The 24,504-nt window shown below is 45.1% G+C and overlaps 1 protein-coding gene across 2 annotated transcripts in view; it reads left to right on the top strand.

Annotated features, from left to right (window-relative positions):
* Nucleotides 1–24,504, top strand: part of TMEM135 (transmembrane protein 135) — a 292,084-nt gene that overhangs the window by 32,353 nt on the left and 235,227 nt on the right. For both annotated transcript variants that reach the window (XM_018553255.1, XM_018553254.1), the window contains exons 2-3: nt 8,773–8,900; nt 21,123–21,215. In XM_018553255.1, coding sequence (XP_018408757.1) covers nt 8,773–8,900; nt 21,123–21,215 — 221 coding nt within the window. The remainder of the gene's footprint in view (nt 1–8,772; nt 8,901–21,122; nt 21,216–24,504) is intronic.

The raw sequence follows: 24,504 nt of genomic DNA, 5'->3' as shown, positions 1-24,504 counted from the left end.
TAACTGCCATGGTCATAAAATGACTCCTCTGGCATAAAATAAAATATTACAAACCATTCCAAGCGAAAGGCTTTTTAAATTTGAACATGAGATAATAAACAACACTAGGAACTTGATAACTGGCAGAACATTCCATATCCATCTTACTTCGGAGACTTTTTTCATTTGGGTTTGGCAGCCGTTACCGATGCTGGAATCTACAGCCGGTGAGGCACTGGCCAAAACCATTTGGTTGTTCCTTACAAAGCCAGCACAACCTCCTGAGAAGATTTTTGTTCTCTGTAGCAAGGCTTGGTTATTAAAGGTTTCATATTGTGAACATTACGTTATTATTACTGATTGCTGGATGGAAAACATTCAGCTCTTTAAAGGTACACCACAGTCAAAATTGAGGCTTTGGAATTCTGCTCAGGGCTTATTTTTTCCCCCCGGGCATATAGGAAATGCAATATTCCACTCCACTGTCCTTTCTCTTGGTCTGGGAGCCCCTTTTTTGACCTGTTTTTGTAATGCAGGATAGATGTTCCCTAACACACTCAATGTAGGTACCTTGCATGTTGGAAGACTGATGTATCAAAATGTCAATTCTAAAGAGTTTCTCACAAAAAGCCCAAAAATGTTTTAGGGCAGGTTCACACCATTTTCCGGACCAGATCTGGTCCGGAAAATGGTGTGAACCTGCCCGCAGTTCACACCAACGGACTGTGAACAGAGGCCAGAAAAAGCATAGGGATACATTTGGATGCATTTTGGGTCCGAAAACAATCTGATCTGGTCGGGAGATGATCTGGATGTGGTGTGAATGGGCCCTTATAACTAATTCACACTTTTGTGATCCTGTTACTGTGCATTAATGTGACACTAAACGTAGGAGTTAAATCATTCAAGTCCCTTCCCTATTACCGAAATGTAGCTTGTGTATTAACTATTAACAAACATGTATCTTATTTGTGCATCACTCGGCTGTAGATCCTCAAATCATCTCTGAATTGGTGCTGACACTGTCCTTCCTTCTGGAGGGTGGCTACTTTTGTTCCCCATGGTTCCCGTGTGTTGAAAAGTAGTCATCGCTCCAAGCTCCCTCCTGTGATGGACTACAATCTCACCTTTAGTTTAATAATTTGTATTGAGATTGTAGTCCATCATGGGAGTGAGCTTGGAGCGGTGACTACATTACAACACACACAGCAAACATAAGGAACATAAGTAGCCACCCTCCAGAAGGAAGGACAGTGTTCGCACCAATTCAGACCTGATGTCTCTGGCGGAGGGTCTCAGGAGGGGGCTGGCAGAAGCGTTGTAAACAGAGTTGCCATGGTTCTTGAGAAGGCTGCCGTAAAGTCCCCAGCAAGCATGGTACCTAAGGCAGCTGCTTCATTTGAATAATTAAAGTTCTGGAATCGGCTTGGTATTGGAGCATTTGCATGAATATGAGTACCTAGCCAATCAGGAAGCCTGGTGGCAGGTCATGAGGTGCCACCCGGCTTCCTGATTGGTCAGGAAGCCAGGCTACCCAGCGACAAGTGAAGATGGATTCCTAGCCAATTAGGAAGCCAGGCAGCACATCATGACCCGCCTCCCGTGTTCCTGATTGGAAAGGAAGCTAGCTTTACTTGTTGCTTTAATGTGAAAAAAATGGTTCTGTAGCAATAGCCTATGCAGCATAATTTTTTAAGTAAGTGGAATCACGCTTTAAAAGAGAACTATGGGGTAAGTGTTTTTTCCCCATAGTTCTCTTAAGGGTCATGGGAGGACATATACTAACCTCCTACCGTGACCCAAAGCTCAGTATATAGCAGGCTACAGCTCGCGGTATACTGAGACCGCTGCAGTCAGGACGGATCCCGACATTACTGTCGAGATCCTCCCCGCTGGCTGATTGACAGCTGGCTCTGCCTATCTAGAGGCAGAGCCAGCTGTATCCGCCCCCTCCTCCGTCTGTTCCTCCAGTCAGCGATGGAGGATCGGAGCAGGGGGGATCCCTACAGGGAGCAGTGAGTGACAGTCACGGCTCTCTGCAGGAAGATTATCGAGAAGTGAGCGAGCGACGGTATGTGTTCGCTCACTTCCCGATCTACTGAGCCGACGTGTGACGGTTTCATTGTCACAGGTCGGCTCGAACTATGAGGATGAGTGATTTTCACTCGCCTCATAGTTCTCCTTTAAAGGGACAGTTCAAACTGTTATAAGAGGAGCCTGCTTGGTCGAGTCACCCACAGGCTTCTCATAAATCATGTGGACTCCAGCCGCAAGACCCCTCTTACATCGCTACTGGTTCTGTTTCCAGCAGCCTTGAAGATTTAGGTCTTCCTATAGACCTTGGGGTGATCTCCCTCCTCCCGATGTGTTATCCATAATACAAAACGCATAAAAAAATGTGGTCAGGGGAATTGGAGCCCCCTGCAACAGCCATGGCAAACCTGTGAACTCATGAGTAGTGTTCTCGCCACAAGAGTGGCTAAGGGATATAGCAACCACTAGATGGTTTAAATTTCCCAGCGAAAACCTTAAATATCATATTTGGGTAGACTGACCCTTTAAGCCACGCTATTAGTTTCAGACTTTTGAAAATGGCAGGTCTGCTTGAAAAAGACTCAGCAGGACAAACCTCTGGGGCTATTAGTTACTATGAAAACAACATGCCTTCTTTCACACATTCCTCCACAGACATTCGAGCCGGTGCAGTGGAAATCATTATTTAGTTAGTTTATATTGGATTTAAACAGCTCCATTCCAGAAATCCACCTGGGAGTCGATGGAACTTTTCCTATGGAGTGTAGGCAAAGGTTGTTCCGTTCAGCCAAGTTAATTTATATGTTATGGCTGTTGTGACTAAAACCCAGGCCGTTCCTTGACTAATGAGGCCGCTATCGGCGTTGTTATTCACCAAATTAATGGCTCATGAGCGGCAATGAAAATGGCAGCTGTGAGAACCATGGTCGCCTTACCAAAACATTACTTATTCTGAATGCTGCTTAGCTGAGAAAAATAACAAATCAAGCAAAAACGTGAACTGCATTTTATTTAAAGGATCTCTACAGAAACGCATCACTATTTAGGATTTGAATGGACTTTGATCATATACAGCCTACCTGCTGATTGCCTCTTAATTATCCTGCCTTCCATCCTCTACATCTGACTAATCTGCCCGATATGTCTGGTATCCCTCTCTTCTCAAAGGCCTTCAAAATGCATTTCCTACAACTCCATTTGTGTGAGCCCAGTACAGCTTTGCCGGTAGAGGTGAATTATTTATTTATTTTTAGCCAAAATTTGGGAACAAATCAGGATATTTTGGCAAAATCCACCATTTAGGCTAAATGCATTACAGTTAGGGATGCACCGATACCGGTCTTCCGTTATCGAGTACCGATATTTTTTTTCCGATACTCGCTAATACCGTATACTAGTGCTGTGTGCCCCGATTATCAGGAAGCCTGATTGCCTGGGAAGCTGGTGTTTTATCGAAAGAACACCAGCTTCACTTCCCTGACCAATCAGGAAGCCGGGTGGCGGGTCATGAGGAGCCGCCCGGATTCTTGATTGGCTAGGAAGCCGACTTCACTTGTTGCTAGGCACCCTGGCTTACTGACCAATAAGGAAGCCGGGTGGTGGGTCATGAGGTGCCGCCCTGATTCCTGATTGGTCAGGAAGTCAGGCTACCTAGCGACAGGTAAAGCTGGATTCCTAGCCAATTAGGAAGCCATGCAGCACATCATGACCCGCCTCCCGTGTTCCTGATTGGAAAGGAAGCCAGCTTTACTTGTTGCTATGCAGCTGGGCTTTCTAACCAATCAGGGAAGTGGGTCATGACATGCCGCCCGGCTTCCTGATTGGAAAGGAAGCCGGCTCCATGCTCCCTCGACACTGCTGGTCAGAGGGAGATCTTCCTCTGACCGGAAGTTCCGGTATCATGGGTAAGTATCGGAGAATTTGGGCGAGTACAAGTACTCGCCCAAATACTCGTTATCGGCACCATTACCGATATTGGTCAGGATGCCAGGCTGCCTAGCAACAAGTGAAACTGATCACTAGCCAATCAGGAAGTGGAAAGGCGGGTCAAAACCCACCGCTTGGCTTCCTGATTGGTAAGAAAGCCGGCTCCATGCTCCCTCGACATTGCCAGTCAGAGGAAAATCTACCTCTAAACGGTAGTTCCGGTATCGGAGGTAAGTATCGGAGCATTTGGGTGAGTACGAGTAGTGTGGGGGTATTCCCACTGCAAGGGTTAATTAAAGTTTTACTTCTTCCTTCTTTAAAACTGCAAGTGCTTTTTTTTTTACTTCTATGTTCCCTTTATTCTGGCAGCAAAAATAAAAAATGCGATAATATCAAAGCTGAATACAAGGTTTAGTTTGGTAGACGTCCCCTACGTGATGGTAAATAGCCAGCAACAGATTCTCTTTATGTAAACATAAGGAGTATATTATAACAAAAAAAACACTTTGGAAATCAAGAATAGAAAAAGGAAAACTGCTTTTGGGTGTTTTTTTTTGTTTTTGCTGTTTTTTTTTTAAATTCTCTTTTGATTTTAGGCATTAAGTATTCCTGACACGCTTTAGCATCTTATGTTGCTGTTTTTCCTTTAAAAGCAATCTTGGCGAATGTTATAAAATGCGCACCGCTCAGTCTGAAATGTTTAAAGTTATGTAATCAGTGTGAGCATTGTTTGTACACAGTGCGTGTTATAAAGTGAGCGATCCGCTTCCTTCTCCGACATCTCCATCTGCTATCATTCACAGAGGTGCTGTGCTTGTGCCGAGTGGAGGGATGAGATGATTAGACGAGGGGCTTATATAATGTGATGGAAATGTGTTTCGTCTGATATAGGATCTCCCCTCCTGTCTTTTACCTGCAACATATGTGACTTTAGGAAAATGTGGTCTTCGGAACACGTCTTATACAAACTAGACTAGAAGATGTGTGCTTATTTGTTGAACTGTCAAAATATGGACCTGAGTAATGATCAGTATGTGCTCTTCTTTAATTAAAATTACATTGACGTTTCTCTCTCTCTGTCTCTCTGTCTCTCTCTCTCTCTCTCCCCCCCTCCCTCTCCCCTCTATCCCTCCCTCCCTCTCCCCTCTACCTCCCTCCCTCTGCCCTCTCCCTCCCTCCCTCTGCCCTCTACCTCCCTGCCCTCTACCTCCCTCCCTCTGCCCTCTCCCTCCCTCCCTCTGCCCTCTACCTCCCTGCCCTCTACCTCCCTCCCTCTGCCCTCTCCCTCCCTCCCTCTGCCCTCTACCTCCCTGCCCTCTACCTCCCTCCCTCTGCCCTCTCCCTCCCTCCCTCTGCCCTCTACCTCCCTGCCCTCTACCTCCCTCCCTCTGCCCTCTCCCTCCCTCCCTCTGCCCTCTACCTCCCTGCCCTCTACCTCCCTCCCTCTGCCCTCTCCCTCCCTCCCTCTGCCCTCTACCTCCCTGCCCTCTACCTCCCTCCCTCTGCCCTCTCCCTCCCTCCCTCTGCCCTCTACCTCCCTGCCCTCTACCTCCCTCCCTCTGCCCTCTCCCTCCCTCCCTCTGCCCTCTACCTCCCTGCCCTCTACCTCCCTCCCTCTGCCCTCTCCCTCCCTCCCTCTGCCCTCTACCTCCCTGCCCTCTACCTCCCTCCCTCTGCCCTCTCCCTCCCTCCCTCTGCCCTCTACCTCCCTGCCCTCTACCTCCCTCCCTCTGCCCTCTCCCTCCCTCCCTCTGCCCTCTACCTCCCTCCCTCTGCCCTCTCTCCCCCTCTCTCAAACTGTCCTCTCCGCTCCAGGTCTCTCGTCACCCCCTCCCATGCTCACCTCCAGGACTGCTCCAGAGCCTCTCCACCTCTAGAATTTCATATCCCATTCTGTCCACTTATCTCCTACTCTGTCCACCTTTTAGGCGATGCTTGAAAACTCATCTCCTCAGGGAAGCCTATCCCACCATGATGTAACTGTCCTTTTACTTCTCCCAATAACTCATCCCATACAATTATTACCTTTTCTATCACTTGACCCTCCTACTAGATTGTAAGCTCTCACCAGCAGGGCTCTCCTACCTCCTGTACTGAAATTGTATTGTAAGTGTACTGTCTCCCTCCATTTTGTAAAGCGATGTGCACACTGTTGGTGCTATGTAAATCCTGAATAATAATAATACATTCACACTCGTACGGTATTTTGTGTGCTGCGTTTGGAGCTCCTGTATAACACTCTAAACAAGTCCCAAATCCAGTTAGTATGTGATGCACAAGGCTTGGGGAAAAAAAAAAGTCCTTTAGATTCTGTGACTGAGCCAGATCCTCCTTCATATTTGTGTCTCGCACGCTTTCCCTCCTTGACACTGCAGCTCACAGAGGCAGGGTTTTGGCTGCAGAGGCAGTGCTGCCAATCCAGAAAGCAGTGGGCAGGACTAGGTGTTGCAGGCTTGTTAATCAGCACTAACAATGCTGATAGCCTTTCCCCCTGCAACATCTCATTCCCCTGTAGTACAAGCAGACAGAGCCCACATGAGGGTGACAACTCTGCTCTCTGAATTCAGGAGCAGTGCAGCATTGTTGCCATCCCATCAGAGGGAGCTGCATTAGGTGGAAAGCTCAGCAAATATTTGTGGGACTTTGTAGGTAAGTGCAGATTAACTTGTAATTAAGCAGCCCATATTTTGTTTAATGGGAGACCATAGGCAGTCCATACATTTTGACACAAAGCAACCAGGAAAAAAAACACACACCTGTAGCATTTTGTAGTGTATACCTTGCAGGGCCCAGCAGAATAAGCCCATTGGCACTTACTGTACTTTTGCTTTAGAGCGCCATTCTATATTAAAGGATAATTAAAGCCCCCGTTTTTTAGCATAGATTTACTGCTAAAAAAAAATTGACTTTAATGTCACTTTTAAAGTACACTTAAACCTTAGTTTTTTGTTTTTTTCCCATATATCTACTGCTAGCATACAGTAGATATATGCAAAAACATTTTTAAAAAGTTACCAAATAGGTAAAAACATGCCTGTGTCTCCGCTGCTCGCTCTTGTCCAAAGAGCTGAAGATTCTCGAGGGGCCGTGAAGGATCCTGGAGCGGGCGCATGCGCAGTAGGGATCTTGGCTCGGGAGAAGAGGAGAGACACAGGGTAAGTCAATGTACGCAGCTGGCAGCGTGCACATCGGACAGACAATGTGGGACTCGAGGAGTTTATGCGGGATTAGAGACCGACACAAGCGCTGGAGGGTCTCCTGAAAACTACAGGAAAGAAGATGATTGGATCAAGGGGGATCATTAAAGGAGAACTATGGGGTCAGTGTTTTTCCCCATAGTTCTCCTTGGGGTAACGGGCGGACACAAACTAGCGTCCTCCCGTCACCCTAATGCAGTGCCTGAGTGTGAAGGAGGCCCATCTATTACCAGAAATCAGCCCATCTATGGCCATTGGTTTGTGACCTTCGTATGACACTCTCTTGGCTGAGTGCTAATTGCCGGTGATTCTCCAGTTATCTCTGGGTTACATTGTATGGCAGTTGTGATAAGAGCTTGTGTCCCCTATTGAAGAAGTGCAGGTTACAGATGTCACCAGGAGTGACTGGCCTGGGCAAACCATGACCTCCCAGCCAAATTCTCCTACTTGTAATGTGCAGTCAAGAGTATTAATAGAACGTGTGAATTGGGCACTTCACTGAATTGAACAAGTGTTGCGGCACAAGGCTTGTGTTTCTTTTGAAGTGAATAAATATTTCTTGATTCGCTGTCCCTGGTTTGTGTCCATAGCAGCAGCAAAAAGGCCACAACGGTCATGTTTCTCAATGTAGCGAACAGACCGAGCCCAAGTCAAATATCGTAAGTACTGATTTAAAGTGACACTAAACTCAGTCAAGAAGGGAAATTGTCTTAATGGCATTTTGTATGCTGGAAAACTGTGATTACAGCTTCACTTTTAGTGATGTTTTCGTTTAAAGTGACACTAAACTCAAAAAATATATTCCAGTACAAAAATGTATCTTATTTGTGTATCACTCGGCTGTAGATCCTCCAATCATCTCTGAATTGGGGCTGACACTGTCCTTCCTTCTGGAGGAGGGCTACTTTTGTTCCCCATGGTCCCTGTGTGTGTTGTAAAGTAGTCACCGCTCCAAGCTCGCTCCTGTGATGGACTACAGTCTCATGTTTAGTTTATTATTTTGTATTGAGACTTGGATATGTTCAAAAAACATATCACCAGTCATCAGGGGGTCACTCTGCCATGAAGTAATGCTGCCTCTATCAAGATGGAGGCCTCCATACAGAGACAATGGCACTGGCGGAAAACCACAGGCAACACTGGTGACTATTGATTCTGCTTGATCTTTTTGGGCATGGCTCTTTTAACAAGCTGTGAAGGTGATGGCTGCCCCAGAGCCAACACTCATAGCCAACACCCATAGCCAACACCCGGAGCCTTCAGCACAGGTGACCATTCATATGATCATACGCATGGAGTACAGTATGGCTGCAATTTTCCTTTTGGAATGAGAAGCATTTATGATGATGTCCACTTCTGGCTGATATAAAATCATTGAGATGTCTATGATAATGATTATATGACGTCTCTGTACACCCTTCAAAATTCAGTCTTCCGCTTCTCCGAAATACTTGATCAATAACTGTTCACACATCATGGAAACATGGTAATGAGAACCCAAATAGTGTTTTAGTGCTGTGACCCTCACACTTGTTGTTATATATTGTTCAGTTAATGTTGTATGGCGCCTGGTAAACTATGCGTTATCACGTTCCATGCCCAGTCCTCCTAAAACCCATTCTGCCTTGTATTTCAGGTAGCAGCACTCCTGCGGAGGAGAAAACTTGATTACTACATGCACAGATTACTACCTGAACTCCTGCGCTCCACGTCATTTTTAACCGCCAACGGAAGCCTATACATTGCCTTCTTCTGTATACTAAGGTCAGTATGTAAATTTTTTTCCATGTCTTGTAGGGACATCCTCATGCCAGGAAGAAGGCTGATGTTGTTAAGAAGCATGGTTATATGCGAGAACTGTTAGTATTTACCTTTGGGGTAAGCAGAGGCTGAAGAGTCATTGCAGAATCACAGGTGTGTGCGAAGGCAGAAAGGTTCTCTAGAAAGGTAGCAGCTACAGTATGGCTCCCTACCCCCATCCCTTCAATTGGCACTTATAAGTAGGGATGCACCAATATAATGTTTTCGGTATTGAGTACCGATATTATTTAATCAAGAAGCCGGGGGGTGGGTAATGACTTGCCGCCTGGCTTCCTGATTGCCAGCTTCCTGACCAATCAGAAAGCTGTGTGGTGAGTCATTACCTGCCCCCCTGGCTTCCTGATTGGCCAGGAAGCCAGGTCCATACTCCCTGCTGACGAAAGAGCATGTAATGACTCGCCTCCCGGCACCTGATACCGGAAGTTCTGGTATCGGGATAGGCATCGGGAGCATTTGGGCGAATACGAGTACTCACCCAAATACTCTGTATCAGCACCGATACTAGTACTGGTATCGGTGCATCCCTACTTATAAGGATTGCAGTAGGCACAGAAAGACCATATGCTAACTTGCGTTGCGTTAAGGCAAACTGTGCATTTTGAATAGGCTGCACGCGCACCACAACACACATTAAACACACCAATGCTTTGTGGTGCGCTACCCCTCTTCCCAGCATCTTATACTTATCTTTCCATTGTCCCCATGCTACTTCATTCATTGCTAGGAGCTGAAGAAAATACCCAGTACTTTAGGGAAAGGAGATGCATGTGACTCGACTCACGTAATAGCCCTAAGCCAATCGGCACTGCCACATAGGGAGTCCATATACCTGTGTAAACTAGGACTTCAGTGACTCGTACCTTACACAAGGTTTTATTCCCTGCTGGCTGAATGGAGAGGCAGTAGAGTGAAGTATATTCATCGGTGGAGGTCTACATTAAGGCCCCATTCACACCAGATGTGTTGGCGTTCGTTTTTCAATGGTATCCAATGCAAGGACATCTGAAAATGAATGGGTGTGAATGGGAGCAGTTTACACCAGTACTTTATGCAAAGTAATGCAACAGATGTCAATGCAACAGATGTCAATGCACTGAATGAAAACGCAAGTCAACATACTTACTCAACGTACTCTGTTGACATGCGTTTTTGGCTCTGTTTCCATTAAGGAAACCATTTGCTTTACCCTGCCTGGTCAAGGCGCATATTCTGCATATTCCAAAGGGCAACAATTTCTTGTTTGAGTAACTTATAACATCATCTCAAATCTGTTGGCAGGTGTAGATAGCTCGCAATTAACTCTGCATGGTAAGAAGTGCAAATACAAACCTTGACCTAGGTCTAAAGCCACCCACAGACAGGAGTGGGCAGTTATTTGTGCAGGTACTATCCATCCACCATAATGGCAAGCTTTCTGTCTGCCGACTTTACCAGCATTACAATTATATGTGAATGGAGATGGTAGGGGTGGCACAGCAGGAAGTCAATACCAGGTTTTTGAGAAAGAAGCATTTGTCATCTGTGCAGGTATACTAATTTATGTGATCACTACTTCTCCCTGACAGCAGCAGCTAGCTCCATCTGTAGGCACCCATATGTAGTATCTAGCAGAGAAGATCTTGTATAGACATGCACAGTTGTTTAAGCTGAAATTGAGTGGACACCCTGAGTGCTGACCTATAACAACCCTTCCTGCCTTGGGGCAGCAGGGAGTAAAGGGGCGGCAGGGGTGTGGAATTCCTATCTCCCGATGCCCAGGACATGCAGTTCTGAGTGCCGGGCGGGTAGTTGTTATCTACATTTAGCCCTGCTTTGGGCAAGCAGAGCTAAATGTACAGCGGGGAAGCTGCCGCTTGTTTTGTACAAGTGATCCCGGCGATGTCGCCGAGATCACTTGTATGCAGCATGCAGGTCTGTCATTCTCCATTGGGGGGAGGGGGAGGCGGTGAGTTGGCGGGTAGAGAGGCGCATTGAGGAACCCGGCCCTGGGGCAGCAGAGAGAGTAAATCCGGCCCGACTCATTCTTTAGAAAACTTCCTTCTGAACGATCGGTTGCATTTTTCCTCTGAGCTCTAATGTCCACTGAATCCCCCATCAGCACTTCCCTGTGATCTGTGTAAGTTAGATCTACTTCATCCTGAAAGCTACCCAGGAAAATAGATTTCTATGCGTGACTCTCCATGTGTAATCTAGCCACAAATGGCATTCTGTAGCTGTGGTTTTTGTATTTACAGATGCATGTCATGTTCCAGTAAGGAGACAGTGTGAGTGGGTCTATGTCTCAGTGTTTCAACACTGACTAGCGTGTTTCTCAATACGGCCATAAACAAACATGTGAGAATTGTACTGAGCAGACTCTTCCGAGTCATAACAATCAAATAGAAAGACGTGCGGTTATTTTTCACACACAAGAGACAGGACTGGGGGAAATGGCAGAACTGTAACAATTCTAAAAATATTGGACAAACAGTCACCGGAAGGACCTGTAACTGCATACTGACTGATGGGCGCTATGGATGTTAGAGGTCACTTGCAGATAAACCATGGCTTACTTGTGTCTCTGCCAGAATAACCCTCCAACCACATACTAGATGACTTTTTAAAAAGTTGTGGATGGAATTGCACTTGGAAATTTTCGGATAGGGTGGAAAAGGGCAAAACCTTTGCCAGAATTGTAATGCTGTCTGTCTATGAGCTATTTTCATAACTTTTAGTATTAGTGGCAATGTTGTCACTAAGGAACAAACCTTTCACACAAGGACACAGCAACAATAAAAAAAATACTTTTTTTAGTAAATTAGAGTAATACTAGAACCTGTGTGAGCTTTTTTATTTTTTATATCCCGTGTAGGTGTCTACTCACTTCCTGTCCCAGTGACCCCAATGTCCGTAGACAGAAATAAAAACCCCACAGAAGATTAAACACTTCCACATATACTCAAATCTACAATAAAATGTTGTGGATAGAGTGTCATGAATCCATATGCGTGCCTAATCAATTCATATTTATAAATATACTATATGTGTTAATAAAATACTAATTTGTATACATACATTAAATAGAACTATGGGGTAAGTGTTTTTCCCCATAGTTCTCTTAAGGGTCACAGGAGGACATAAACTAGCGTCCTCCCATGACCCAAAGCTCAGTATATAGCGAGCTACAGCTCGAGGTATACTGAGACCGCCGCAGCCGGGACGGATCCCGACATTACTGTCGAGATCCAACCAGCTGCATGAGTGACAGCTGGCTCTGCCTATATAGAGGCAGAGCCAGCTGTACCTGCCCCCTCCCCTGTCCGTTCCTCCACTCAGCGCTGGAGGATCGGAGCGGGGAGGGGGGAATCCCTGACAGTCACAGCTCTCTGCAGGGAGATGATCAAGAAGTGAGGGAGCCACGGTATGTGTTCGCTCACTTCCTGATGTATTGAGCCGACGTGTGACAGTCTCATTGTCACACGTCGGCTCGAACGATGAGGAGGAGTAATTTTTACTCACCTCATAGTTCTCCTTTTAATGCATAAATATGGAATAAATAGATAAATCATGCCCATTACATATGTTGTGACACTCAAAAGAAAATCAGTTGCACTCAGAGAACAAAAATAAATATAAAAGAAAGTGAAGGGATAAATAAAGGCAACCACAAGGAGGGAATAGACTAGGAAGGGAGCTGGATTGATTGTCATATACACTATATGGGCAAATGTTTGTGGACAACCTTCTGAACAGAGTTCAGGACTTTGCAGTGAAGGTTACTATTACTGATGAAGCATACAAAGGCATTCATTGTGCTCTTCCAACCTTGTAATGACCTTTTTGGGAAGGCCTTTCATGTACAGAAAGACAAAAATTGATAATTTTGGTGTAAAGAAACTTGATTGGCTTGCACAAAACCCTAAACTAAATAAAAGCTGATTGACAGTGGGCTCTGCCTATCTAGAGGCAGAGCCAGCTGTGCTTGCCACCTCCCCACGTTCGTTCTTCCACTCAACGCTGGAGGATCGGAGAGGGGAGGGCCTGTTCATTTATAACATGAGGACAGAGTATGGTTACTATATCCACAATCATGAATGAACAGGAAGAGATGTAGATCACTTCCCATTCATTCACAATGGAGGATATAGAACTAACTAGATCACTTCCCATTAATTCATAATTGAGGATATAGTAACCATACTCCCTGCTCGGCCTCCTGTGACAGTTTCTCTGCTCCCTGCTGGGACACAGAGCAGCGCCCAGCGGGGAGGAGAGAAAGCAGGGATGCACCGCTGTATCAGCCAAAAAAATTGCACTTTCAGCATTTTGCCAAAAGTGCCATTTTCGGCCGATATATATCGGTGCATCCCTAGTTCAAAGAATCTTTGAGAACCATATTCAATACAGGAACTTTTAGATCTCACATTTAAAACAAAGAACTAACAAGTGAACATAACTAGCTAATTTGCAAACTTAGCGGTGTGTTTTTTTTTTGTCTGTCTTGTCTGAGGTTGTCCTCTAATGAGTCTTCCAGAAGGGGCAACAGATACTGGAGTGTTGTACTATTCTGCATTGAATCATTGTGGCCATAGCAGAACAAGACACATCTGTTTTCTTAGTTTCACAGTACAACAACCTCTGGACAAAGTGAAACTTGATACAGTGTCATTCACCAACTTCCTCAGTTATGTTCTTTTTACCCAGAAAGCATGACATCAGCTGATTGATTGGCATTTCCCAAACCCCCAAATAATCAATATCAGGGCAGCTTGGGAACGGGAGAAATGTCTAGGGCCTAAAGAGCGACTGTAAAATTCTTGCTAAAGTCTGTAGCTCTTTGTGTAACTAGGAGCAGCTGTGATGGATTAAGATTTCTGATTGCAGAGAGACCTGTAGCGTGCCTGAACCTTTTTACATAGCCTATAGGGTTTCCTTTGGTCCAGGAAAGCTCACTAAAAACCTTGTCGTTAAAACAGTTTCACCTTTCTTGGATATGGGAACATTTTTACTATTTTTTCTTCTTTTTTTTACTCTCGGAAAAGAATAAATGCCTTTGTCTCAGTTTTCTAATACATTCTTAACAGTTGTGGGGGCTTTTGCATAGAAACTTTCATAAATCTTTCTTGTTTGAAAGATTAAAGGGTCAGTCTACCCCAAAACTGATGTTAGTTTTTGGAAAGTAAGACTACATGACAATTTCTTATGGCCCGTTCACACCAGACACAGTGCATTCAAGCCTGATTTTGGCCAGAAACGCACTGGATCGCATTGCAGCCAGCTCACTCTGTTGTGGGGCAGGAGGGGGCGTGACGGTCCATTGAAGTGAATGGCACCGTAACCACACCCTCCAGCCGCAATGCGATCGGCTGCACAGGAACCCGTGGCACATCAATGCCTGTGTTCAAGTCTGGTCCGGTCACAAAAAAATAGTGCTTGCAGCATTTTTTCTGACCGGACCGCAGGCAATGATGTACCTTGCGTTCCCATGCGGCCGATCACATTGCATTGAAGGAGTGGCTATGGTGCCATTCACTTCAATAAACCGCCATGCCCCCTCCCGCCACACAACAAAGTGAGCTGGCCGCAATGCGATCCAGTGCATTCCAGGCAGAATCGGCCCGAAACTCACTGTCTGGTGTGAACTGGCCCTGAAATCTCTCAGGGTCTTTGTTGGTGTTAACTACACTTGAGTTTCCAGGTCTTTACATCTGCTGTGACTATTATAAGGGTATTCCCACTCTCCCTTTTGGATGATTTACTTTTATTATGTAATGCAACAAGAGGTGCTGGAACACACAAAAGTGAGTAGGAACACCCAATCTCTCAAGTTGACAGGGAATGGAGTTGTGAATTATGGAAGGGTTGGGGAAGTCTAGCCCAATAGACTCCCAACTAAAATTAAGATATCACTTTCAAAATAGTGATATTTTAATTGAGGGCTTAAAGTGACACTAAACTCAGTTGTTCAACCTTAAAATACATTTAAGTACCTTAATTATTAACGAAAATGTATCTTATTTGTGTATCACTCGGCTGTAGGTCCTCCAATCATCTCTGAATTGGTGCTGACACTGTCCTTCCTTCTGGAGGGGGGCCACTTTTGTTCCCCATGGTCCATGTGTGTGTGTTGTAAAGTAGCCACCGCTCCAAGCTCGCTCTTGTGATGGACTACAATCTCACATTTAGTTTACTAATTAATACAAATTAGTAAACTAATTAGTGGATTCTGAATGTGTTAATAGTTAAGGTACTTGAATGCATTTTAAGATGTAACTCCTGAGTAAAGGTGCCCATACACTGCACGATTCTCGTACGAGAATCGCGGGAAATCCCGCGATCGTACGAGAATCGTGCAGTGTATGGAAGGCGTGCGACCGTTTCTACTGTACGGTCGCACGTCTTCCGTCGAACCAGCAGGCTAGAAAACCCGCCGGGAATCGTACGATTCTCGGCGAGTTAGTGGTCTGCTGGTTCGACAACTGCCGAACGGGCCGGTGTGCGCATGCCCATTTGCAGTCATCGCAAGCCCGCCCCTCATTGCAGCCATCGCAAGACAGATGATCGCAAGTACGATCTGCCTGTCCAAGATGGGCAGATCGTACATTTTTTTTTAGTCTTGCGAGGGTTGTAAAGTGTATGGGCACCTTTAGGTGTCACTTCAAATTAAGGTCCTAAAAGTTAGATGTTTTCCAAGAGACAGTCCTCCCAAAACGGATTTTTGGTGGGTAGATTCACTTGTTTGTCAGTTTCCCTCATCATAAATGTTTTACCTGGTTACAAACAACTTTATATTAGCCAGGCATGCTAAATGTGAATGTATTTTGGAGCAATGGTTAACAATTGTTCCGATCCTGGTATAAGTTTTAAACAAACTTCACTAGGACTAAAAGTGTGTCAATGTATTATGACCTCCTTGATTTGGAAGAGTTGCAGAGACCAGTTTGTAAAATAAACAGGCCCACACAGAAGCTTGCTGGTTCAATGTCCAACTTTCTGGTTGACCTGGTATGTTTTTTACTAAAAATATTCATAAATAAACTCTTAATGCCGTGAATACAATAAAGGCATCTAGTCGTTGCATAGATTCAAACATCCTAAACAGTGCTCTGGGAGCCCCAAAACCTAAGAAGGAGAAGCATGCCCATTCAGATTCTTCTGGTGCAGCCAGGAGATAACCCAGCTTTTCCTGCGTTCCTCGAGCGCCTGTCATAGAGATGGGGGTATTTACTGATAAATGGGGAGGTGCAGGAAGATGTGGGCAAATTCTAGAGTTTACCAGTATTTGAATAATGGTGATCCATTGTGATCAGCTCAGCAATATTAATAAACTGACAGGTTTCCGTTTAAAATCCCAGGCTCCACCTCCAGCGGCAGGTGAGATATCCCTCACCAACCATCTTGGTAGGGTACTCCACCTTCTGCTGGAAAATCAAGACTATCTGCTTTGGGAACTTAAAAACAGCAATGTGCATGACCATTCTGAAGTGTTGGTCAAGATGCAGGAGGTCAGCTTAGTCTAGCTTAAAGCAGAATTTTGTCCTGGGGACTTCCCTGTGGACTTCTGGCCAGTCACATGTCAGCTTTGTGTCTTCCCTTTGCAGTAGTGGTGGACATTCCTCACTAGCGGAGAAAGCAGCACCAAAATTATGGTGCCAGTGCAGCTCTCTACAGCATTGTACTGTGAACACCCCCAGGGAGTGTGTCCATGATAGTGCGGGTTCACAGTAGTGGTTACAAGGTGAACAGCGGTAAATATTAAGGACTAACAAGAGAACATTTGTAATGAAAGATGGTCTGGACATGATCCGGACATGGCGTGAACAAGCCCTTAGGGGTAGGTTGTTCTATACATTTCAAATGTATTTTTTTTTCTTGACTTTAGGGCAGGTTCACACCATTTTCAGGACCAGATCTGGTCCGGAAAATAGATGGGAACCTGCCCGCAGTTCCAGTACATTCCAGACCAGGTGCAGTATTTTTCTGGTCTGGTCTGGAACGGACTGCACTGGTGGAAACAGAGGCCAGAAATAGCACAGGGATACATAAGGATGCATGTTGGGTCCAGAAACAATCTGGTCTAGAGATGATCTGGATGTTGTGAATGGGCCCTTAACCGTAGAGAGTTGTGGGTTGTAACGCCAGATTTGTAAATACAACTCTTAGGCAGCCCATGGATTTTTGCGGCAGGAATCCTAGGTGGGTTTGTATGGATGCAACCACTCTGCCCGTTCAAGTGCATGATAGGATGACAGCGGCTGCGTCTGTCCCTGGCTGTCCACGTGTCCTGCAGCTCATAGCCTTATGTGCATGAGGCCATAAGATGGGACAATGTTTGTGAGTTGCCCGAGGATGTTTCCAAATGATGAAAATCTTACAATTATGAGACTGGAGGTTACAAAAAAAGGGATGTTTAAATGTGCTCCTTTTTTTAATCATATGTTGGGAGGTGTTTACTAGAGTAGAGATCTATAAGTGGCGTACTTTTGATTTATATCTGTACATGTTAGTATACAGAAGAGGTGGCTCAGGAAGTGATTGGACAGCCTCATCAGTGCAGATTAACCGTAATCCCTCAGCAATGTCTATTTTATTATTGTCCTGATTATTGCTTTTATCTCTGCTCAATATTTACTCTGTACAATCAAGGAAAGTCGGCACTTTCATAAACTTCCACCGTTTCCTTTGTGCTGAAATATTCCAATACAGAGGATGTAGAAGTTTGAAGTGCACAGTGATTGTCTTTGGTCCAAGAGGTACAGAAACATGTTTACAGAGGTTGGCGGATACAAAGATCCATTGTTTCAGGAGAAGTGACCTGAATCCCTGGTCGACCCTAAGAAAACCAATGTTGCATATGGTTTGTAACCCATTTTTTATCGAGCAGATCTCACGTGAACTCCGTTTTATGGGCATATCTTATGATGTCAGGGGATGTAGACATTCTTTTTTTCATTTTTTTTAACTTCTGATATAAATGATTACAGTGGTACCTCGTTTCACAAACGCTTCTGTTCGCAAACAGGAAGCTCGGCAAAATTTTGCCTCAGTTCGCCAACTCTGCATCGGCTGATAAACATGACCGCGGCCATCTTCCCCTCGTGGCTTCCTCTAGTCGTGCACGCTTGCTATGAAGCTTTTTTGTGTGCTTTATAGCATATACAGTACTGTACAGTATTATTCAATCCAGCATGGCTCCAAAGAAAGTGCAGAGCAAGCATGGTGGTAAAAAGAAAGTGCAGAGCGGTAATGAAGGTAAAAAGAATGTGCGTTTCCGGAGGGTTATGCAGCGCAGGAAAAAACAAGTGACATTAGACAGATTTGTCTCCAAAATTGACCCGGCAGCTAAGAGATAAAGAAAAGAGGAAACTCCTGAAGGAGATCTCCCCGATGTCCTTATGGAGGGGGACTCTCCCTCCAAACAATAACCTCCTCCCCACCCTCCTTCCTCTCCTCCATGCCAGAAGTTGCCCCAGGAAAGGTTAGTGTTCACTCTCTTCATACTGTACTGTACTTGGTTTCATATTTTTGTGGTTCAATTTTTTTTCTTGCATATGGTTCAGAACGGATTAATCTCATTTACATTGAACCTTATGGGCAAATTTGATTCGGTTCGCGACCAATTCGGTTTGTGTGAGTGTAAAGGCAGGCATCCTAATACTTTTGGCAATATAGTGTATACATGAATGCAAAATCAGCTAAAAGCAGGAGATATGTAGGTCAGAAAGAGGTCAACTGCAGGACAGTAACACATGTCAATGAATTCTGAATGATCTCAGAAACATCTCAAAGTGTCACATTTATGACATCAACACAATCCCAAAGCCCATTGACATAGGCTCTTATTATTATAATGTGAACGGCCTGGTCACCACCACTGCTTGCTGCTGGTTACTGCTTGACAAAAATCTCAGTGGTGATCTTTAGAACAGGGGTGGATCTGAATGAATTGGAACTACAACCTCCTATCCTCTACAGCCAAGGAAGGTGCTAACTTAGCCTTTATCTGGGCAGCAGTTGCCATGGTGCTGCACATGCGGTCAGATATGACACCAGCCATTTGAGTGTCTGAAAGTTTGGTTGAGAGCTGAAATAAGCACACAACAACCTTGACAGTTATTACCAGAGGAATGCCTTGATGGTAACTGCCTTGGAAGAAAGTTACATTGGTGGGTCTACTTCTACTTTAATATGGAATTCAGAAGCCAGTCTGTCCAATCCAGGAGAAGAATTTGTTTTAGGAGCCAGCTCCACTGACTATCAAAAATTAAAACTATGAATGATAGGCACCAGTTGGAAATTTTAAGAAGCCATGTACATTAGTCATGTACCGTTCTCCTGGCAACCGCCACACCTGGACACGTCCATCAGATTGCCAGACAGAGAAGCGTGATTGGTCACTCCAGAGAACACGTCTCCACTTCTCTAGAGTCCAGTGGCGGCGCGCTTTACACCACGGCATCCAACGCTTTGCATTGCACTTGGTGATGCAAGGCTTGGATGCAGCTGCTCGGCCATGGAAACCCATTCCATGAAGTTCTCTACGCACTGTTGTTGTCCCAATCTGAAGGCCACACAAAGTTTGGAGGTCTGTAGCTATTGACCCATTCTTTCACAAATGTTTGTAGAAGCGTCTGCATGCCGAGGTGCTTGATTCTATATACCTGTGGCCATGGAGGTGATTGGAACACCTGAATGCAATGATTTGGAGAGGTGTCTCAATACTTTTGGCCATATAGTGTACATTCCTATTGTATGGCAATGCAAAACTCATGAACAAAAGCCCAGTGATACATGTCGTATAAGAAGTTAAACTTTTACACATTTACCAATATTAAAAGATGAAACAATGTAGAGCGCACTGTAATTCAGACTTTAACCCCTTCGTGACTGACGACGTACAGTGTACGCCGCCAGCATCGGGGCTGTTTAAACAGACTCCCGGCGGCTATTGCTGCCGGGACTCTGTTTAAACTTGTAAAGCCGACTGTCGGCTTTACAACAGAAGCAATTCTGGCGACTTACCTTGGTGTCCGCGGGGAGCTGGGGAGGAGGTCGACGAACTTCCGTTCATCGATCCCCTCCCCGTTCTATGGGACCGGGAGCGATGCAGATTGCATCACTTCCGGTACCTGGGCTGTCAGTTCTGGGCTTCTGCAGCCCAGCTATAAGCTATTGAAGTGCGAATTATTTCCAGTGTAAAGGTGACACTGGGGGTCTTTTGGACCCCCAGCATCACCTTAAAGAGTACCTGTCACCACCATCTGCTATCACATGGGGGGGCTTGTAAGCCCCCCCATGTGATAGCAGTCAAAGTAAAGTAAAAAAAAAAAAAAAACAGTTTTTAAAATTAAAATGAAATAAAATAAATCTAATAATAATAATAAAAAAATTTAAAGTCCCCCGCCCCCGCGAGCACGCGCGTCGCCACGTAAACACGCGTCGGGTGCGCCTACGCATGAAAACGACGAACGCGCTACACATGTTGGGTATCGCCGCGCACGCCGGAGTGAGAGCAATAATTCTAGGGCCAGTATTTTGGGGTATCTCTAAATTGATGACCTGTGGGGGCTTTTAAAGCGTCTTCTATGGACTTTTTGGGGTACTGCAGTTTTTCACCGTTTCACGGACGCACGCAATTTGTAACCTGGGCATGTTGGGTATCGTTTTACTCGTTGTAACCTCATCTTTTATATTTCATTAAACAAATGGGTGTTTTGTTGTGTTTTTGGGGCATTTAATTACATTTTTCACTAAATGTGGGATTTTAATAAGGAGTTGCGCCAATATTGCGCAACATAAAAATTTGCAACTACCACCATTTTATTCTATAGGGTCCTGGCATTCAGAAAATATATAATGTTTGGGGGTTTTAAGTCATTTTCAGGCCTAAAATGTGGAATATAACATGGGTGCAAAAAATGGAAAAAAGGCCTCAGTCATGAAGGGGTTAAAACCTGTTTGAGAAGCACTTGTGAACGTGATTGAAAAGAACATGGAGACATAGGCTTGGGGATCACTGGCCTACGCAAACCTATAGAGGGGTGTAGATAGACTTCACTACACGACTATATAAAACAGTCATTGGAAAGAAGGTTTATTTATGTTTAGTATCTGTTTTAAACATGGGTTTAATGGGCTTGTATGAGCATGTGACAGGTTTTCTTTAATTGTAGTTCTCTATTACAGGAAACTTTTGGGGAAATTTTACTTCTGGACTCCAGGGTTTGGAGCGGCTTTACCGGCTTCCTATGTTGCTATTCTTATCGAAAGAAAAAGCAGGTGAGTCTTTAGCTTTAAAATATTCTGTAAATAATAAAAGGGGCTTCTGTATAAAGATGGGCTAACATGAACATTTCTGGCTGCCTTTAGGCCCCATCCACACTTGTAAATGGGGCCCATCGCATAAGCCTCATGAATCGTGAGACTCTGGGGTGGACAGAAGGCATTGTACAATACAGTGACGGCTGCCATTGCCCACAGCCTGCTCGCATGTAGTCGCTCAGGCTTTGATAACCTGTGGACAACCACACCTGGACACAAACAGTCTGCGGGTAATCATAGACTGTGCAATTATATGTGAACAGGCTGCAGGCAGTGGCAGCTGTCCTTGTATTGTATAGCGCCTCCTGCCCACAGCATATTGCATGAGTCTCATGGAGGAATGCTTGAGAGCTATGCAAATGGCCCCATGTTAACTAAGTGCTGATTTACTAGTTCTCCCTTTACTTCCTCGAGCTCTGGCACATGTGACTAGGACATGTGACCATGCACATCATCTTAGGGGAGGAAAATGCCTTTCCCTGAGATCCTGTGAGATTACAGATGAGATTTTGCAGGAATGATCTGCTGATATTTCCTTCCCAGGATGCAACACTTGGGCACGTGACATAATTTGTGCCAAAACAAGATGAGGAAGTAGTTGAACTCTATTTGTAAGGAAATGTAAAAAATGTTTGTTCAACTAATGAATATAAGATGATTTTAAATCAGCATACAGAGATGCATGCTGATGTGATTTTTAGTGAAAGGGGGCAAAGGTCCACATTAAAGTGTACCTGGAGGCATATGTGTTCTAGTTTTGGATAGAATAGTGAGGGGTTAGAACCCCCATCAGGTTTTGTTTGAGGTCTGTGTCCCTGCTGTGGAGAATTGCCCTCTCTATTTGTCCTGGTTACCATTGTCACGGGAAAGAAAGTTAGAGAAAAGTTTGAGTTGCCACCTGATTAGACATAGAGGGACAGTTTTCCAATGGGGCCACTTGTTCCTGTAGCAACAATCTAAGAAGACATTTCCCTTTGAGACATTTCTCCTCATGACCTGTTGTGTGTACAGCACGGGTAGTGAAGGCAAATCTCCCCAGTGGGACACAGATGGCAAACCAAAAAAATACAGGCAGGAGTCTCAACCATTCACTACTCTATCCAAAAGAAAACAAGCTTTGGCTTTAAGTATTCTTTAATTGTAAGTGGTGTTTGGGCTGTTTAAATTCCGGGACTGGATAGTCATAAATAAAATATGTTTCCTCTTCTCCTGGAGTTCAGCTGCAGAAAGCATGGAAGCCCGGCCTTGTGGATGCCACCAAGAATTAGGTGTCCCTAGAACAACCCTAGAGAGGCCTTCTTTGCTCCGGCAATGTCAGGATGATACGTTTTTGATGTATATATCGTACTTCTAGCAATTCCTCTGGGGTCAGTGCCGGCCATGTAACATACAATGCCGGTTATGTGTATAGGAGGATAGTTGGCACTGCTCCATTGGGGCCGTGACAACAGCCAGTGATAGAATGTGAAGACTTAACAGGTGCTCGATGCGATGTGGGAGCGTTGTCTCAAATAGCCGAGAGGAGCTCGCTCAGCATTTCCCATCTCTTCCCATGCATGGGGTGTTTCTTTCCGAGAGAATCAGATCACTTGAGAGGGACATCTGTCCCCCGTAACCACGTCTTGCCTGGTAGCATCTGCCACTCCACCGCCAGCTGTAATTAATAGTAAGCTATTTATTGCTGGTGGATCTGCATGTGTTAATTTGCCCTCATAAGAGCCATTATCTGGGGTGCATCTGCTGCGAAATCCTAAAAGAGTCTTTTAAAGGACTCACCAGCACTATGGTATTTGGATCAGCACTATGGTATTTGGACCAGGACTATGGTATTTGGATCAGCACTATGGTATTTGGACGTGTCCAAAGGGATATTGCAATGAAATTATATCTTATAGAACAATGATTCATGCATTCCAACATGCCACATTGTTTAGACCTGGGGGTGTCCCCAACCTTGTCATGCTTATTCCTCTGTACCTCACTACCCACTATGTGAACGCTATGTCACCATTGGGGTTCCAAAGTGGATTTTTGTGTTAAAACAGTCCTCCAACCTAAATGGTTTCTGTCCCATCTTCTTCTGCCTCTGGTGCTTGGTGAAAAACTCTGCCACTGTTTACTTTTCACCCTCTCCTCTTCAATTGTTCTTAGAAGGGCATTGTAGCACGTACACTTCCTGTCCTGCGCTACACCCAACCTCCCACAAGACCGACTGACTGACTGTGTACAGATACGGCATACCAAATGGAGCAGATCACTTCTATTTAAAGGAGAACTATGGGGTTAGGGCTTTTCCCCATAGTTCTCCTTAGGGTAACGGGAGGACACAAACTAGCGTCCTCCCGTCACACTAGGCTCAGTATAACGCGAGCTATAGCTCGCGGTATACTGAGACGCCGCAGTATACTGCAAGCTCCTGCTCGCGGTATACTAAGACGCCAAAACTGAAGCGGATCCCAACAATTATGTCTGGATCCGCCCAGCTGCGTGACTGACAGCTGGCTCTGCCTATCCAGAGGCAGAGCCAGCTATACCCGCCCCCTCCCCTGTCCGTTCCGCCAGTCAGCGCTATCGGAGCGGGAGGGCAGCAGGGCGCAGAGGGGCGACAACGGTGTCCTTGTGGGGAAGTTGCGGGCGCCGGTCGGTAAGTTGTCCTCTCCTACATTTAGTCCTGCTTTGCACACGCAGGACTTAATGTAGAGTGAGGCAGCCGATTGTTCGTTTACATGTCATCTCTGCGATGTCGCCAAGATGACACGTAAAAAGTCTGCAGCCGGCCGGTCCGTCCTCCCCTCCCCCCTGCACTTACCTCTCTCCTCTGGTTCCGGGCTCCGCCGCCGAGTCTCTCCTCACTGCAGGGAGCAGAGCGGCAGGGTTAAAAGTAACCCTGCCGCTCCATGTAGACAGAGAGAGGGGAGAGCTGTGCTCCTTCTCTCTCACCTGTCGCAGGAATTCCAGCACAGTGCTGTGCTAGAACTCCTGTATTGGAGGTGACAGGGTCAATAAAGAGAACCTGTCACCTCCAATTGCTATCACACAGAGGATTGTTATCTCCTGTGTGATAGCAATAAAGTTAGGTGGACATTTTTTTTTTAATTGATTAAAAAAAATAAAAAAATAATATGAAATAAATAAATAAAAAGGTGATTAAAAAGTAAAAAATAATAAGAAACAAATTCATAAAAAAATAAGAAAATAATTATAAAAAATAAACAATAATAAGATAAAACAATTATAAAAAAGTAAA

This window comes from Nanorana parkeri, unplaced genomic scaffold (assembly GCF_000935625.1).
Source record: "Nanorana parkeri isolate BGI_ZX_2015 unplaced genomic scaffold, ASM93562v1 scaffold114, whole genome shotgun sequence".
Lineage (NCBI taxonomy): Eukaryota > Metazoa > Chordata > Amphibia > Anura > Dicroglossidae > Nanorana > Nanorana parkeri.
The sequence above is the reverse complement of the archived record's forward strand: the minus strand, read 5'-3'. Positions and strand labels throughout refer to the sequence as shown.